The sequence below is a fragment of the Thamnophis sirtalis genome, unplaced genomic scaffold (genome assembly GCF_051295495.1).
Source record: "Thamnophis sirtalis isolate CommonGarterSnake01/CBP01778 unplaced genomic scaffold, rThaSir2_p1.2 scaffold_8, whole genome shotgun sequence".
In the NCBI taxonomy this organism is placed as follows: Eukaryota; Metazoa; Chordata; class Lepidosauria; order Squamata; family Natricidae; genus Thamnophis; species Thamnophis sirtalis.
The window spans coordinates 16,072,815-16,091,827 of record NW_028261388.1 but is presented as its reverse complement, the minus strand read 5'-3'; the positions used below and the strand labels follow the sequence as shown (position 1 = coordinate 16,091,827).

Below are 19,013 nucleotides of genomic sequence, written 5' to 3'. Positions count from 1 at the left end.
TTTCAAGAGGCAACTGGACATTCTGGTTTTTCTTAGAAGATGTTTCACTTCTCATCCAAGAAGCTTCTTCAACTCTTGGATGAGAAGTGAAATGTCTTCAAAGAAAAACCCGAAAGTTCAGTTGCCTCTTGAAAAAAGCATCTTTGGGACAACCATGACCTGGATGACTGAGAATCTCAATATTTTGAATTTATGTTTATGTTAAGCATAGTCAAAATTAATTCTATTAATTTCTCATAATTCCTGGCTTGAAATTTCAAACAGGAGAAAAAACCCCAACAAACTCACAATACCCATAGAATTTTTAAAATGTCACACTATGTAATCATTTCAACCAACTAGGCCATTTTTAAAAAGTCATTGTATATAGTATGTCTTATGAAAACATTGGCCATGAGCTATGCCAAAGAAATGTTATATACTCATATAGTAAGATGATGAGTGAATGTTTTTTGAATTCTTCCAGGCTCTCTATAGGCAGTAGCTACAGGCTCATGTACACAGGACAGGATAGGATAGGATAGGATAGGGCAGTGATGGCAAACTTTTAGCACGTGTGCCAAAAGAGGGGGAGTGCAGGGGGGTCGTGCACAGGCCTGCCACAACTATAATGCAATGTGCGGCACCAGCACGCATGACCAGTGAATTCCGGTTTGCTCGTAGGGTCGTTTTTTGCCCTCTGGAGCCTTCAGGGAAGCCTCCGGAAGGCCCCTGAAGGCTCCAGAGGGCTAAAACCGGCCCTACAAGCAAACCAGAAGTCCATTCCTGAATTTCTGGTTTGCCCGTAGGGATGGGTTTTTTAGCTCTGGAGGCTTCAGGGAAGTTCCTGAAGCCTCCGGAGGGCCTCCAGGGGGGAGGGGGAGGCTGTTTTCGCCCTCCCCGGGCTCCTATAAAGTCTCTGGAGCATGGGGAGGGCAAAAAATGTCCTCAAAAAAAGGTTGAAGTCAGCTGACCAGTGTGCACATGCGCACTGGCCAGCTGACAGGATGCCGCCTGTCAAATGGTGCCCTGACAAATGGCTCCGTGTGCCACCTGCCACACATGCCATAGGTTCGCCATCCCAGGGCTAGGGCGTGTCAAATTTTTCCTACTTTCAATTTTCAAGCATTAGGGGTGTTCAAAAGTTGTGACATACCTCGGAGATTGTAAAGATATTTTGGTTACTTTAGATGCACATGGTAAGCAACCACATAAATATCATAACTTTCTAACATTTTGTTTGTTTCTGCTCTGGTTCATTTGATTGGGAAGAAGGAAGGAAGAGAGCTTAGAATGATGCAGTCCCCAACATTCTAGACCACAATCAAACTGTCTCTTCCATAGTTTGCAGTGTAAGAATTTGGGGGAATGTTTTAATCATCAGATCCCTATTCAGATCCAGCCTAATGCTGAAGTTGATTTTTCCTTTGCCAATTTCTTCTCACACCAAATTTGGTCTTTTTCTGTTTAGTTTCCAGAGAATTATTTGACAAAGTATGACAGTTCTTTACATCATTTCTTTCCAATAGTTTGCTGGCTTGGAAAGAATAATAAACCAGCACTTTTCATCTTGAGAGGTTTAAAATGCATTTGCAACTGTAACAGTTACAAAAGAATTCACGGCAAAATGAAAAATGTTACGGCCTTTAAAAGTATTTCCCATTCCAATTACTTTTTCAAAGAATAAATTTTGAGTGCAACAGCACTTCATCCTAAAAGCTAATGATTGCTAGATTTTGCCTAAAAAACTACTAATAGTATAATTTCATGCATTTAAATATTTCCACATAATAAAAAAGAAACATTTACATTAGTTTTTCATGTAAAATGTCAGAGCTGTTCAAATCCTTTCAAATAGTGATTTCAAAATATACTAGTGTGTGTGCAAAGTACTTTAAAAAAAATTATAACAGTTGTGTGTTTGTCTAGCTTCATCCAATTTCTTTGGAAATTGTGCTTAGCTATGTTCCTACAACCAAGTTCACTCTTCTAGGGGGGGAAAGGGAAGTGGGGTGGCTCTGCACATTTGAAAAGATCATTAAGCGTAGTTTCCAAAGTAGCTAGCATAGATGCTTTAATGAATGTTGTGTAACTTTATGGGTGCAAGGATATTTAAAACTTGGGTTAATATGTCTCTGGGAAGTAAACAGGAAGAGGACAGCATTCCTTGGAGTGGGATTCAGCCAGTTTGGATTGGTTTGGGCGAACTGGTAGCTCCGACGATCAGCTGAGAGTGAACCAATACGCTCCGATGATCAGGTGGGCCCGACCGCCTGCCCCTGCTCTATACTGACCTATATATCGTTTTTTCTGAAGCATAACTGATAGGTGCGGCAGAGCAGATCACCATGCCTCAGCTGTTTTAATGCAGTAGAAGGTAAGTTTTTGCATCTGTTTTCAAACCCACTACGCGCACACAGAGTACTAGCTCAGAGAATTGGTTGTTACACTGCTTGAATCTGAGCATTCCTTGAATCTTCAGAAAAATTGGAGGATACCATCTAATGTACCTCGGTAAGATTTTCAGACCAGGAGAAAACAGGAGAAAATTCCTTGAATCTTTCATAGATGAAGCACTAATCTGAAGTATTTAGAGAAAAAAATCAGGAAATTCAGAGACAACTGCAGTTTTAATCTGGTGGATGAAACATCTCCCCCCCCCCAAAAAGCAGATTACACCTGGATGGCTCTTTGCAATAAACAAAGTTACATAAAAATGTTCATGTGAGATTGATATCTCTTACCTCCAAAAGAGATTCTTCGAGTTTTGCCAGCTGTATTTTCTTTTCTTTTTCCTGCTGTAATAATTTTGTTTTTTGTTCTTCCAAATCTGGCTTTTCATGTTGGATAGTCAAAGCTAAAAGCTGGAAGGCCAAGGTATTTTTGAGAAGGCAGAAAAGTGCACAAGCATTATTTGTTTAGTATTTATATAGCCTTCGATCGTATGTTATCATAACCCTGGGCAGCTTAGAAACAATAATAAAACAATAAAAAGCACAAAACCAATATTAAAATTCCTAGCTTCCCCAAAGACAAACAAATCTTTCTTGTCCAACAGAAAGCTTTCCTCAGCTCCAGCCAAAGGCTACAGGAAAATACAGAAGACCAGAATGGTGAGGGCTGGATGGTTTTCAGGGAAAGAGTGTTCCAAAGTGGGGATAGGTAATATAGAACATTATAGCTTAAGTCCCACTAGTTGGCAACATTTAAGGAAAGGAGCATGCCCACCCTACTGGATATGATGAAATAGGAAGATACCCTCAGTAAGAGGCAGTCCCCCAGCCAAGCAGGAAATTATCCTTACTGCTGTTGTTTTAAACAACGTAATACTTCCCTTTTTATATGTTTTGTATCCAATGATGTCTGTGAATAGAAAAGACATTTTTCCTCACACAAATTGTTCTCACTGAATCCTAACAATTCTCCTTTCCTGCATTTCGTTATTCTTCATTCATGCTATTTTAGAGAAATCCCTTACTTATGGGCAGTTTTGGAGGAAACAGCAGGAGAGCATAGTACAATGCAATGAATGCAAGGAAGTTCTTTTACTCAAGACACTTTCACTCCCACTGCTGTCAAATCTATTTTCCTATACAGGGCGGGGCATAACCTTTTCCTAGGGGGTCACAGCAACACTTGTAATAACAACACAAATAATTCATACACCATTCGAAAGCCCATCAAAAACTGAGTTTATTGACACGATTTAATAGTCAGTATGACCACCATTAGCCCTTCGAACAGCATTCAAACGAGGTGGATAAGAACACAACAAATCTTCAAACAGTTCCGTTCGATTTTCCAGATTTTTCAACACAGTTTCCAAATTCATTCTCAAAGTTTCAACCGAATATCGATTTTGACCTTGCTCCTGAATCATCAGAGCTTCCACTTCATCCTTAATTATGGCCCCAATGTTCTCTGCCGGATTGAGATCTGGCGAATTTCCCGGCCAGACGTCATTGCCCCAAAATTCGACATTGTTTTCCTTTAACAATTGCTGAGTCGCATTTGCACGCATGCAAGGAGCTTTGTCATGAAGAAAGACAGCCTCACCAACCACCAAGACATTGTCTGGATCACTGAGAAATGGAATGACATTCTCCAATAAAATTTTCTCACGGAAATAACTGCCATCCCAGGATTCCCCTTTATCCTTCAAAACCCAATGCAGTTTCTTGGCTGTGAAAATGATGAAAATCCCGATGCAAGTCGGATTGCGAACGATTTGTCGATATCGTTCATGTTTGGCGATGTCGTCGACGTCTTTAGCCCAAATTCGATCGTTCTGGAAATTCGGTTTTCGAATGGCATAAACGAAGAATTCGTCAGATGGCGCCAAATGAAGAAAATCTTCCTCGGTCCATTCAGACAACCAATCGCACAACCAAAGCCGATCTTGAACGTGTGTTTGAGTTTTCAATGGTTTGCAAATGACGTGGAATGGCTTCAAACCTTCTCGTTCTCGATATCGGCCGATTGTCCTTTGATCAACTCGTTTTCCACGAATTTGAAGGATTTCTTGGGCCACTTTTCGGTTTCCTTTTCATTGTTTGCGACTGCCAGTTGCAATGATGGCTTTGCTTTCTTGGGACAGTTGCAGAGGACGCCCTTCTCCAAATTTTGTGAAACATTCTTGGGCTGTTTTGTTCCAATTATCAGTAACCCAATCCGGATGACATTTCAATTTGTTTGCAATCCATTTTCGATTGATAAACGTCGCTCCAGCATCGCGAGCCTCTCGAAAGGCAATGCATTTTATTCTGTCAATGATCCTTTGTTCTTCCGAATCGAATTTTCCAGCCATTCTTAAAGCAAATTTAACATTTAATAGCTCATTCAATTCAGTTTTTTATGGGCTTTAAAATGAGGTGTCGCGGAAGTTGTAAACTGCTGTCGATCTTGCTGTGACCCCCTAGGAAAAGGTTATGCCCCGCCCTGTAGATTTCAATAAATTTTAAGAGCATGAAATGTAATAACATTCTAAATTTATATCTCTAAATGTAAGGTAAGCAAAACCAGCACATCAAAAGACATAAAGACAATGAGAAATGCAGAGAGAGAAATGTATCTCTTTATTCTGTATTTCATGCATTAATAGTTAAAAAGACCCATTGATTATTTAAAAATATAAATAAATATACATAGTAATATATGTATAATTTGCTTATATATTTACTTGTATGTTAATTTTTGTATAATAGCAATACAAATTCAAATTTAAGATGTTTGATAATTAGCATCTTCCCATTCTCCTAAAACTAAAAAAATATTATGATCCTTGTAAATTGCCATTCTAGAAATACAATAAATAATATTTTTATACTCATGTAAGATTACTAAATATTCTAATATTTCCTCTAATGGTTTATCTTCAGCGCAACAAAAGAAAGACTAAGAGAATGAAAGGAAGGGAATACATGCCTATATGCAATCTTACCAAATCCTAATCTGTAAAGTTTGCCAACCTTTTTGAATGCAAAAGAAATTTCATCCATTTTTGCAAATAAATCCCAATGCAGTGAAAAAAAAATTGAACAAGCTAATTAAAAGCTGCTTGTATCTCAGTTTAACAGCACCAGTAGACAGAAGGTAAAAAGAAGAGAGAAGAAACTGGAATTATATATTTTTTAAAACCCACAAGATTTTTAAAGTAAATTATATACATCCTTTTACCCTATATCTTTTGATTAAAATGAAGGGAATCTTATTGGAGATGTGCATTCTTACCTGCCCTCTTAAGCCACTACGTGTGATTGTAAAATTAACCTCGGTAACAATAGATGCTGCGTCAGGTGGAATATATGGATTTGGGTTTCTGGTTGACAGAAATAGGTTGAATTCCTCATTATAGTCTATTATTTTGTCACCTATCTGTACAACATAACGGGGTCCTACAGGAAAACACAAGTAATGAAAATAATGTATTTAGAACAGAAACCTTTTAAATCCTAGTGTTAAAGTTAGCCCAGAAAGAGATACATTTTTTTTTAAAAAAGCAAAGGCTAATTGTTCTATGCAATCAAAAATCAATAATAATAACAAAACAATCAGTATCATGATTTGTGAAGCAAAGACCATGCTAATTGGAAATTATAGGAGTTAGCCCAGCATAGCTAGGTCAGCATCAGTGTGAAAAAGCTAAACTAAACCATGAAAAAATAGGCAGATAAACCATTCACTTATCCAACCTTGATTAATTTAATTCTGATGTCTTGTTTACTCAAGATTTCATGTTTAGAAAAGATGCATTTTTGGCTATTAATTTCAATGAACCTATTCTAAACATGTCTAGGTGAATCTTAGTTTTCCTAGTATAGAAAAGACAATTTGATGACCTTTAAAAGTTTTGTACTACAAATTATACAAGCCTCAGTCAGCAGTATTAAAAATAAGAAATTATGTCCAGAAGACTAATTCTAGTCAAATCTAACTCTGAATTATGTACAATTACATCTGTGTTACTCTGTTACTCAGATTAAAATTGAAAAGAAAGTACAAATCCACATAATCCCACACAATCCCATCTACAGGAATCAACACCACCAAAATTAAAACACCTTCCATTGTTAGATGGACCAGTAATATCAAGGCCTTAGTGTACTTTTGGAATACTAAAAGCAATTTGGATGTCTGGCAGGACTGCTATTACAAAGAGGGAAGTAGTTCAAAAGATGTTCTTCTTGTGTAGTCCCTGAAGGAGACAATCCCTGAACAAGGGAGTACAGAATTCACCATACTTGATGTAATCAGATGAGAAGATATTAGTAGTAGGGAGAAGTTATTCCTGCAGATAATCAGATCCTGAATCATGAAGGGTTTTAAAGGAGGAATCTAATATCTTAAATTGCATCTAAAACTAACAGGTAGCCAGTGATATATGGGCACATTGGGAAGCATGTACAAAAACATCAGAGCATTGAAATATATAATCAAGTAAAAAAATATGTGAAAATACAGAACTTTTTTCTTTGAAATATAGGAAGAACAGTGAAAAATCTTATGGCCAGCATTTATTGTCATCCTCTACCTAAGAGGAAAGGGGCTCAACACAACCCTGGGAAAACCTATCATCTGCAGATTGTTTCAGATAAAGTTGATGTTTTGGTTTACTACCTTGTGACATAAATTTTATCTGCATATTGTAACATGTAAAATCCTAAATAGGATAGGTACTAACTCACCAAAAATACACATATATTTTTTTTATACAGCACTGTGAAGCAATCATACGTAACTGTCAGAAGCAAGATAAAGAAAAAACTTATGTTCGGTTATATCCATGATTACGTTTCACAGGAAAGGCCATCTGAAAATTAAGGTCAGGGGAAAATTCTGCATGGCAAAATTGTTACTATTTCCTCAAATAAATTACTTCAGAATCTGAAGACCCTGAGATCAGTACAGAATGGGGGCGGGGGAGACAGCTAGCAAGAATATGAATACAGTAGTTCTCGACTTACGACTGGTATCTTAACAATATTAGAAGTTATGATGGATTTGAAAAAAGTTACTTTCAACTGCTGTATCACCCATAGTCATGTGATCGCATTTCTGGCACTTGGCAACTTTACAGCACTTGTGACCAGTTGCTGCTTTCCATGATCTCATGACTGAATTTTGTACTGTTTTTTCCCTTTTCCCAGCAAAAACACCCATTCAATAAAATAGATTCATTCTTATGACTTACGATATATGATTCACTTAATGACTCTGATGACTTGTTTAACAACTGTCAAAAGAACAGTTGCAAAATTGTATCTAGTTAATGTGGTGTCTTGACTCATGACCCCAAAGTCTTAAGATTGAATTCCAGTCCCAATTTTGATTTATCATGGACTATTTGTTTATTCATTCTACATTCCACTATTCCAAATTCTAAACCAAATAAGGGGGAAAGCCATAGTGTTAAAATCAATTTCATTTGCTGCCCTCACATCTGTAGGACAAAACACATGCCGGACTCATATAAATTTCAATTATTGATTTAGATTATTTTCATTTGCACTCCATCCCTTTCTGTGCAACTTGTTTTTTCTACTCTCGCTGGTTAGGAGTGATAATAGATTCCTTTAGATATTTTTATCCTGCCTTTATTTATTTTTTTATGAACGGTAGTGAACATAATACTCTTCCTTATCCTATTTTCCCCTTAACAAGAAGCCGGTGAGGAGAATTGTGCTGAGAGAGAATAACTGGCCTAAAATCATTCAGCTAGCTTTCATGCCCAAGACGGAACTAGTACCTCATAGACCTCCGTTTTCTAGCCCAGATGTGTCACATGCTGGCCACACCCATGCCCAGTTTATTGAAGGGAAAAGTCCTGATAGATCACATGACGCCGCCGTGACGACGTGAATTTGACACCCCTGTTCTAGCCTGATTCCTTAACACTAGAAAATACTAGCTCTGATGGGCAGCTAACAATGAAGTATGCTTTAGTTCAGATCCCTGTCCTGAGTAGGAGATTGAACTAAATTGCCTATGATTCTATGAACAGATTTCTGCTCCCACCTAATGTCTCAGGTGAAGAAGCTGAAGAAGTGGGATGTTTTGTTGATGGATGCCATTAGGTCAACAAACTGACACAATTGATAGAATATGTGTTAGACAAATATAATAGTAAATATGGGCAACAGATTGTAAATAAATCTTTTTAATTCAATATTTTACCTGAGAATCAAAACAATAGTTACATATACCACCATATACTAAGTTGGAAATTTACCTTGGGCAACAAGATCCTTTCTAAGCAGAGGATAAAGCACAGGCTCAACCCCATCCATTTCCTGTATAATAAGAGTTTTTCCAAATCGCACAGCCAATTCAAGGGCATTAATAAAGTTTGTATCCTGCAAAATGAAATTTTTATACAATACATTTTTTTTATAAAATACAAAATACCATGAAACTATTTTTGCCAGAACTATACTTGCATACACGTTCGTCACTCTTTTTTTGCCATTTTAAATATAACCTTAAAATTTTCACTCCAAAATCTCTACTTTCTTGGGAGGAGGGGGGGGGGAATAAGCTAGACCAAACCAGAATTTAAACTATCACAATAAATGAGAAAAATGCAGGATAGTGTAGATGCCCTCTCCAAATAGATCACAAAGGAAGAATTCCATGACTGTAGATCTAATGTCTGATTCTGTATTTCTAGACATACTAAGCAAACAGTAATGATTTACCATATTTTTCAGCATATAAGACACACCAAGGTTTTGAAGAGGCAAATTTTTAAAAAGTAGGTAGGTAGATAGATGGATAGAGAGGGAGAGAAAGAGAGAGAAATACAGTAGGTAGGGATAGAGCGAGAGTAGTTAAGTAGATAGGTAGATAAAGGGAGAGAGAGAAAGAAATAGAGAGAAATAGAGATAGAGAAATACAGTAGATAGGTAGGGAGAGAGAGAAAGAGAGTAGGTAGGTTGGTAGGTAGAGAGAGGGAGGGAAGGAGGGAGAGAGAGAGAGAGAGAGATACAGTAGATAGGTATGTATGTATGTATGTGTGTATGTATGTATGTATGTAGGTAGGTAGGTAGGTAGGTGTTTCCAGGTGTATTTATCCATGTGCTGGAGAAGGAAATCACTGACAATCTGCAGCACCTAAGACTTTGTTTCTCACTTTTCTTTTTACCACCCATAAAACTAGGTAGCTCAGTCTTCTCCTATGTCAATATTGTTTATCAATGAATTGAAACCCTGATCTCAATAAAAATCCTTAAAATATGCCACTTCTCTGTCCTCCATTGAGAAAATTATTAGTTTCCAAAGCTGATGATATAATCATTGTAATTAACGACGTAAAATTCTCCTTTTCTTGGTCAGTCATTTTAAATGAAAGAATGAGTGAAGTATTCTTTCTACTGTAATCCAGAAGAATTTATAAGGTTCAAATAATACCTGTTGGTTGATAATTTCCAAGCGTGATTCTTTCAAATGTGTTTTTAACCATTCTGTAGCTCTGGAAGAAGGGTCTATCAAAAATGGGCAAACTTTACTCTGTTGAAAGAAAGAGAGAGTTGTGTTTTATTTTATTTTATAAGGAAAACATTGAGGAATAAAATTACATTTAAATATCTCTCTTATCTTTTTCCACAATACTAAACAAACATTTGAAATATGGATTTTGGCAATTATTTAGATAATGTACACAGGAATAAAGATAACAGTAATGTAATTGACTAGTATGACTAGTCAAAAAAAGTATGACGCATCCTACTTTTTAGAAATGAATTTTTTTGCATTTCTTCGATATTTAGCATTTTAGATTTTTAATTACATAATAGTACACTTAGATTTGTAATCGGGAAAAAAACATTCCCAAACCATCCTCCAATAATGCAACATAGCATTAATAGGTTTTCTTGACTTCCAATTCTCCATAAATATCAGAAAAGGATATCTGTAAATATTTCATCAAAGAAATAAATAAACAAGAAGCGACTTCTTTGTCATCAATCCAAGATCTAGAATTAAATAACCTAATAGCAACAGCAATAGCACTTAGACTTATATACTGCTCTATAGTCCTTTATAGCCCCTCTCTAAGTGGTTTACAATGTCCGCATATTGCCTCCAACAATCTGAGTCTCATTTTACTGACCTCAGAAGGATGGAAGGCCTTGAGTTGGTCAGGAATAAACTGCTGGCAGTCGGAAGAGTTAGCCTACAATACTGCATTCTAACCACTGCTTTTTTGATTCTATTGTATTCTATTTATAGTCAAATAAATGTAAGTCAATCACAGCTTTAGACTTTCTTCATCCAACCCAGAATGTTTAGAGATTGGAAGGTACAAGTATCACTCAGGCAGATGTTGGGAATAGAACTGGCTCATAAACTCTTGATCTAAGCTTTGGCAAATGTGAATGCATGCTATTTGAGTGCAATTTCCAAAACGTAATAATAAAAGTAGAATTTACCTGAAGTATTACAAGAGCATTTTCTATTGACAGATCATCAGAGGGCAAACCTTCACTTTTCCAAATCAATTGCTCACTTTCTGTGCATAGAAACCGCCTAAGATCAAATTCTAAAAAAAAGGGGGGAATTCTTTTAATGTTCCTGAGTTTGCTTAGGCATTATACATTTCTCATTAGTATCTAAAACTTTTATTCACTACTGCAAATAAATCACATTGTATCATATGCCATATTTGCTTCATGATACTGTACAACTACCACTTCCTAAGGAATTGATGATAATGACTGTGTTATATATCACATGTACTTAATATATATTTTTAGAGAGATTAGAGTGATTATAAAACATTTATAGAATATAATAAGGAGAACAGAAAATCTGCCTGGATTGAAATATTAGCTTCAGTTCTTGAAAATAAGGTATGAGGTCACAGAATACTTAAACTGGTGTAGATATAAATGTATGAGCTGCCTTAGAAGAAAAAAGAGGGAGAAAATGGCAAAAGGAATGAGAGAAAAGAAAAACATTTTGATTTTTGAACCCATTCATAACAAACTTATAATTATACAATCAGAAAGAAATACATTTTATTACACTTAATTTATGTCCTATGAGCAACCCTTTATTTATCTCAGTATATAATACAGAAAGACTGAAACTGTTTGTAGTAAGCAAGAACCATCCACATCAAGGTTACATTTCAATATTACCGACTGAAATTTTTGCTCCTATTGCAACTAAACCTTAAACTGAACTTGACTAAACTACTAAATGTGATTCCTCTAAAGAAGAAAGATGTAAACCTAACAACGAGATCTCATTCCTCTGCCTGCCACTCCCTTTAAGCCTTTAAAATTGAACAAAATTAGGCAAAATATTTTCCTTGCCACTCAGAGGACAGATATTTATGCTCAAATTTTTTTTCTAAGATTTGAATATAATATTTCTTGCCTTGGGGAGGAACAAAGCAAAAGCTTACAAAGAACACAGTATTCTTACACCATTATTATTTCACTATCTTAAGATGAAAGGCTGTGTATGTTTTCTTCCCTTCTGTGCTCAGCTTGATATCAAGAATCATACATTCCTTAAGAACAGGAATTGCATAGATAATTTTTTTATTGTACTTCTTCTGTGATTATATTCTTGGAATGATAACAGATTGTGTTTAAGGTGGTCTAGAACTTAATTTCAAGGCAATGATCTTTGATTTCTTGGGAAACCTGTGCTTTGAACTTGTCAAGGAACAGGGATTTTTTTCCCCCCCGTTTTGCAATCCTGTAATCCAGGACTGCCAAGTAGCAGCGGGTCAGATTCATCACGTGCTGGCCCTGCTCTCGCCTGGTTTAGCAAAGGAGGGGAAAAGTCCCGATATGTCACGTGATGCCGCCATGACAACGCAAGTTTGACACCCCTGCTGTAATCCCTTGTTTCAGGGTGAGGTCAGGGCAATTGAATGGAGCTGAGCGTTTACTGGCCGGATGCCCTTCCTGGCGCCTATGTAGAGTTCGCAGGAAATATTTTCTCTTTGCACCCTGATAGAGAAACATCTGTCGCTGCCTAGGATTGAATAAGCTGCTAAGTATTTTCCCCCTCCCCCATCCCATTAATCACTTATGTTAATGTTGAGATTTATGTAACATTTAAAACTGTAATTTAAAAGCAGAACATGAGAACTCCTCTCACTTTCAAGACTAGCAGATTTTGTCCATGAATCCAAGCTTGCTTTTCTTTGGTCTTCGGGTGCAGCTGAGAGGTAAGTAATAAATGCTGCAGACAGTTGAGCTCTCCTTGGCAGTGTACTTAATTCATCCGCTATTTCTGACACCTGAAACAATTTCCAATATCATTATTGATGTAGCTAGTCAATATATTGATATGCTAAATAACCAGACCTTTTCACTGAGGGAAAAGCTGAGTTAATCAGTTTGTGCAATTTGCTTCTTCGTCTCCAAAAATACAATGGATTTTAAAGACCAGCATAGTGTGGAAACACTCACCATCTTTCTTATGTACCAACATTTAATGGACTAACATGAAGAGCTCACATTTTAATTTACCTCTTTTCTATATATAAGCAGAAAGACATTATTTTAATCAGGTGCGGGCAACATTTTGATAGCTGAAGGCTGTACTTAGTATTTTGTAGAATCGAAGAATGGTTTAAATCATGCAATAAATGTGGCAGGACTGGGATTTTTTTTTATAGAAAGTTTTTTATTCTTTACCACATCTTATATCATCATTAGTCATACAGTGTGTCATCTGGGTATAATTTTTGTGTCATCATATTTAACATTTACTATCATTTTTAATATATCTTTATCTTACCATTTACATTTACGTTTCACTGGGATTTCTGTGCTTTTTGTTTCCTGGTTTTGGGAAAGTTTAGTTTGTGGTTGAGTTTACTTTATTGTCATTGCACATGGTACAACAAAAGATTTCTATATCTTCAAGTTTTTCTAAAAATGTTCAGCCTATTTTAAGGTTTTGTCTATAAAGCTAGAGGATGAAAGAAAATTATTTCCTAATTAATCAGCAAGGAGTTTCATATCTATCACAAAGAAACAAAAACACAAGAATTGAAGGAGGCTAAAAATGCGTTCTGGAATAAAACACTGACTTCTTTTGAAGTAAAATGACAAAAATATGGATCAACTGAAGGTTTAATAACCAACCTGTGCATTCCATCTTTTATGCTCCCTATCAAGCTGTTTAATCAGTATCTCTGCAGCTTTCACTGTCTCTTGAGCTTTCACAAGTTCTGTTTCCAGTTTAGCAGCTTCACTGGTTCTGGCCTGGAACCTGCATATCAATTGCATTTTTAAGATATTCAACTAATAAAGGCAAATTGAATTAAAGTATAATTCCATTTCAATAGGAAAGTGTTAATTTAATACAAAAATGGTATACGAATAGTATTAACAAGTCTTAAATACATACTTATCTTTTAATTCTGCCACTTTCTGACCAACGGAATTAAGCAAATCTTCTAACTTCCGTTTTCTATCTTCTGTTTTTCTGAGATTACTAAAATATATTAAAAATACTAATTGAAGTGTTGACAAGAACAAACAGTAACATAAAAATAATCAATTGCCAGAAATTAGCATTTTTATCAGTCTCTTTCAGAGACTAAACAATGCTAAATTAGTAATCTATAGCATAATAGGATTCTGAAGCGATGCTAAAGGCAACAAAACCTCACCGTTTTTTTTCACTTAAGCTTTGTATCTTCATCAGTTTCTGGGATTTTATTTTAACTAATAAAACCTTAGTGACCTAAAAAAAGTTTGAAAGATCCTTCCATAGAACAATTTTCTGAATCTATTCCTTGCTTTAAGCAATATGTCTAAACAAAATAGGTAAGCATACAAAGCACAAAATAGGATTTAGAAATAGCAACACTTTTTCTAAGGAAAGATACTTAACAGGCAGTATTTTGAAAGCAGACTTGAACACAGTGTAGCTTTCTTTCCAGAAGAGTAGGGGTGAAATGCTACTGGTTTGGACAGGTTCACCCGAAATGGTAGTAAAAAAATACTACCGGTTCAGGTGAACCGGTATTTCCAATGATCCACTGTGATGCGCGATTTATATTAGCTAGAAAGTAGGATTTCCTGCTTTCTAGCTAATCTAAATTGCGTGGCACAGCAGATTCTCCCACCCCTCATTGTTCTATTTAGCTTTGCAAGCACACTCGGTAGCAGGCCCCGCCCACCTGCCCAGATGTCATCATGTCTGCTTTTGACGCTCTGTGCATGCAGAGAAGGTCCTGCGCATGTACGGAGATGTACACGCACTCACATTTGCGAACCGGTAGCGAAGGTAAGTAGATTTCACCCCTGCAGAAGAAGCTATATTTGTTTTTAAAATTTGAGCGAAACTTTCTTTTGTCAAATCAGGCAAAGAAAGGAAAGTTTTCCTCTTTTAAATGTAATGGCTCTTTTGCATTTCAGAATTATAATGATAATGATATACATACACACATAGCTCTTTATCCTTCATGAACTACTTACGCTTGTAGACCAGATTGTTCGGTTTCCAGAGGCTGAATTCGTTCTAACACATATGAGTACTGAACATTAGCCTTAACCCATGCTGCTAAGGGTGCAGCTGCAGTACTGGCCCTTTTTGCATTCTGAAATATTCAAACATACATATGAACTGAAAATATGCACCAGTGGTAACATCTAAAATACTCTCAGAAATAGTATACTACCACTAGCTGATAACCCGGCATTGCCGGGTATTTATTTATAGGAGGAAAATGTCCAGACCAAACGTAATTTCTAATGTTAGATTTTCCCCCTTATCAGAGGAAGCCCCCTTGTGGAGCTCTGTGAAGCTGTTACCATGGCAACTCCATTGCACTGTACAGTAGAAGTCATTTTAAGGCACAACAGGCTGTATCTTAACGGAACACACATCTCAAGGGATGTTAGGGGTGTCTTACCCCCACAGTATTTTTTCCCAGAGAGAAAGTCATCTGTGTACCAAGTTTGGTTGAAATTGCTTGAGGCATTTTATATATATATATATATATATATATATATATATATATATATATATATATATATATATATATATATATATATATATATATATATATATATATATATATATATGTAGATTTATTATATTCATTGAACAATCAGTATATTTATTTTGGGAATTTAAAACCAAAAATAAACTTTCGGTTGTTCAAAAATAAATATGAAAATTTTCTTTATCCACCAGTATCTGCAGTTTCAACAATGAACTATTATAACATGTGACTTATTTAATTAACACGTGTTAAACATTTCCAATTACCTTTGAGTCAAAAGATGCCTTATTTTTAGTTAGAAGATCTTCTACGCTCTCACGAATATCCTTTGGAATATTTCTAGCATCAAAAGTTGCGATATCTTCTCTCACACCTCTTTTTGCAAGGAAACTGCAGAATACATATTAAATAACCATTCCAATGTGATAGAACAACTTAGTGAAAGTAGTTATTGTACAATCTATGGATAATCTATTGTTATTACTGCAGACTTTTTCTGGCATTCAGATTAAAATAAATTAGGATTTCAAAAGAAATAGAACATTGATGTCTTCTATTACCTCTTCATGCTCACCCACGATGTATCAAAGATACCCATCAACCGTAAGACACCTTCTAGTATGTCTCTAATGATATCAGGTGGCATACGTAAGGAACGGATTTCAGACAGAGATTCTGGTTTGATATTTCCAACTGCTAATTTAGCTTCATTAACCAGTGGCTAAAATAGAAAATAAAAAGCAAATTAAAGCGGCTTAATTTTTAACACATCCGTTTATCTTTTTAATCACAGAATTCACCAATATCTTCATAATTCGAAATTGGTGACATAAGAGTCGAACTTTTGCCACTAAGCTGGCACTATAATAATTGGTTTCTAATCCTTTCCTCCTGATTTTCCTACTTTGTTCTTAACTGTAGCCACTTTCTTACTTTCCAAAATCATTTCTATTTCCCAAACTATTTCTTTCACAATAATTTTTCTATCGCCAGTGGGACAGAAAGTATGAGTTCTCTTGTCTATTTGGGAAACCATACAGTTTCGGTATTAAAGGACTGACAATCACCACAACAATCAAGATCTAAAACGGAAAACTAGGAAGGCATGGAAAAAATAAAAATAAAATACATCAATTAAGGAGTAATCAGAAAATCAATAAAAGTCAAAAGAGGAATACATGTAATAAAGAGAGACATGAAGAATCATTGCCGAACAATATTACTAGGAAAACTGTCAGACATAGACCAAAAGAAAACAAAGATATAGCTATGATAAAATGAAGAAAACTATTCTTCCCAATTTCTTCAAAAAACCATAGCTGATGTTCCATAATTGAGAAAATAAATAAACACTGCATGGAAGTTGTTCCAAGAAGTGCACGACATTTAACCTTAATGATTATTCCAGCTTGTCTCAGTACTAAAATAAAAGCAGAAGTTGTTTCAGAAGGTTATATGAAATGATACGAATATTCTCAGATTTTAATGTTTTCTATAACTTAAGGCAGTTACTATTCAAACACTCTTAAAATCTTAACTACTCTTTATTGTATCAAAAGAAAAATAACAGAGAAATTACAGAAAAGTATACTTCTTAATAGGATGATATAATTTTTTTAAAAAAATAAATGATTACCTGAACCTCTTTCAATTCATCCTCAATTATTTTTTTTCTTTCTTCAATTTTAACTACTTCTTGGGCTATTTTCTGCTTTATTTTTTCCATTTCTGATTTTTGTTCACTTGCATCCTACAAGACAGGCATTAGTCAAGACATCAGGTCAGACACCTATACGTTTCTTCAGAGTGAATGCAGCCAGCCATTTTTCTTTGCAACATTTTTATCTTTCCCAGAAATCTTATATTATTTTTTATACACTCTTTGAAACTGAACAACTGCACTAGGTGACCTATGTACAGAATATATGATATTTGGACAATATTTTTGACAATAAAGATGAAAAAGTTTCTTCTGTAAAAAAATAATTTACAGCCCTAACTTAACAAAAAAAGGCTCAAAGTTACTAAAGGTTGTCTCATACTGATTTGGGTGCAATGATACATAAGCAACTCTGCCTAAAATCTAACAATACTTTTGCACCAATCTAAAACATTTTTTCCTTCATCTTTTTCTTTCCAAAGTAAATTCCTGTAGAAATTCCTGGTCAGTTTAGAGCTAGTGCAGTTTTGTACTATTGAACATACAATACAAAGAGAATTTTTATAAAATCTTTTTTTCTGTCCAAGCACCCTATGTCCTTGTACGTTTGCCACTTCCTGCCCTTTTTTTACCTGCATAGAAACAGTGATTTCTTGAAGAGCAGCATCGGCTTCGTCTTGCTTTGTTTTGAGTAATATGCCTTGTTCTTCTGCTTTCCTGTTTAATTCATCAACAAGTGCTTTGGCTTCATTTAATTTAGCTACTCCAGCCTACAATTTATAAAGAGGGGTTGGATGAAACTTATCTGCAGGGAATCAGATCCATAAACAGACCATTCTTTCATACTAAATAGAGGCAGTCCTCTAGATATGACTGTATTGAAGCCTGCCAATCGAGGCTCCCATGTCACCTGTTAAATGAAGCATCTCACTTAATAACCCTCCATCTCTGTTTTCTCCAATGTAATTAAGCATCCAGTCGTTAAGTGGAGCACAGGATGCCTCAAAGGTGGTGGGAGGCCCTTGCAGGCCTAGCACAGGCCCAGGACCCCTGCCCCACTCCTCCCAAGGCCTCTCCCACCCTGAAACATCTCATGCCTAGGGTCCTCGCAGGCCTTAGGCCTGAATCCCACCACACTAGGCTAAACACCATTCTCCTCAGTTTCCTTTTGAAGAGCTCCAAGGCTTTCCAGAATCCACCGGAATGGATTGCTTTATCATGCGGTCATATGGCACAATTCTCAAAGCAGCAGCGATACTTACATCTACCATAATGGAATTATCTCCCAAATCGCCCATGTGTCCAAGGGACAAAACAACCTGTTCTGCTTCACTAATGCACATCCCTTTGGAAACCTCCAAGGTTATGTAGACCAAGTTATTTTTTACATTGTCCTCAGCTCCTCAATCCCTCTGAACCTCCTTCCTGACCAATCCTGTCAATATTGCCTTATCTGACTTTCTGAGATCAGATCTTCCTATCCTGGAAAGATCCAGCCACAAAGACTGCTGGAAAAATCCAATCAGCCAGACTGAGAAAAAACTACGTATTTTCAACATTGAGACAACTTTTTGAAAATCAAAGACAGTAATTAACCTTTTGGGGAGGCTGAGGTTATAAAGTAAAGGAAGCCACCCAACACATGAGAGCAGCATTGGGGAGTACTATGTTATTTGAGTTTTAACTATGTTAGGTCTATTTTAGGTTTACATTACTCTTAGTCATATGGAGATGCAAAACAATATCTCAGGAGACAACAAGAAGATGAAAGTAAACCACCAGTAGGATATTGCAATGTTCAGATAAGTAAGAATTTTTCTCAAGTACATTTACCGCAACAAAAGTGAAGAAAGAAACCAAACAAAATAATTAGGGGATTCTTATGATGTTGAA

At 35.9% G+C, this 19,013-nt stretch overlaps 1 protein-coding gene across 2 annotated transcripts in view; it reads right to left on the bottom strand.

Moving 5' to 3' along the window:
- DYNC2H1 (dynein cytoplasmic 2 heavy chain 1) overlaps positions 1-19,013 on the bottom strand; it is a 151,483-nt gene that overhangs the window by 71,992 nt on the left and 60,478 nt on the right. For both annotated transcript variants that reach the window (XM_087721147.1, XM_087721148.1), the window contains exons 55-67: positions 17,753-17,890; positions 17,097-17,210; positions 16,021-16,181; positions 15,727-15,850; positions 14,931-15,052; positions 13,855-13,941; positions 13,590-13,716; positions 12,595-12,736; positions 10,908-11,017; positions 9,886-9,984; positions 8,708-8,831; positions 5,710-5,873; positions 2,724-2,843 (exon numbers count right to left, since the gene is read on the bottom strand). In XM_087721147.1, the coding sequence (XP_087577273.1) occupies positions 2,724-2,843; positions 5,710-5,873; positions 8,708-8,831; positions 9,886-9,984; positions 10,908-11,017; positions 12,595-12,736; positions 13,590-13,716; positions 13,855-13,941; positions 14,931-15,052; positions 15,727-15,850; positions 16,021-16,181; positions 17,097-17,210; positions 17,753-17,890 (1,632 nt within the window). The remainder of the gene's footprint in view (positions 1-2,723; positions 2,844-5,709; positions 5,874-8,707; positions 8,832-9,885; positions 9,985-10,907; positions 11,018-12,594; positions 12,737-13,589; positions 13,717-13,854; positions 13,942-14,930; positions 15,053-15,726; positions 15,851-16,020; positions 16,182-17,096; positions 17,211-17,752; positions 17,891-19,013) is intronic.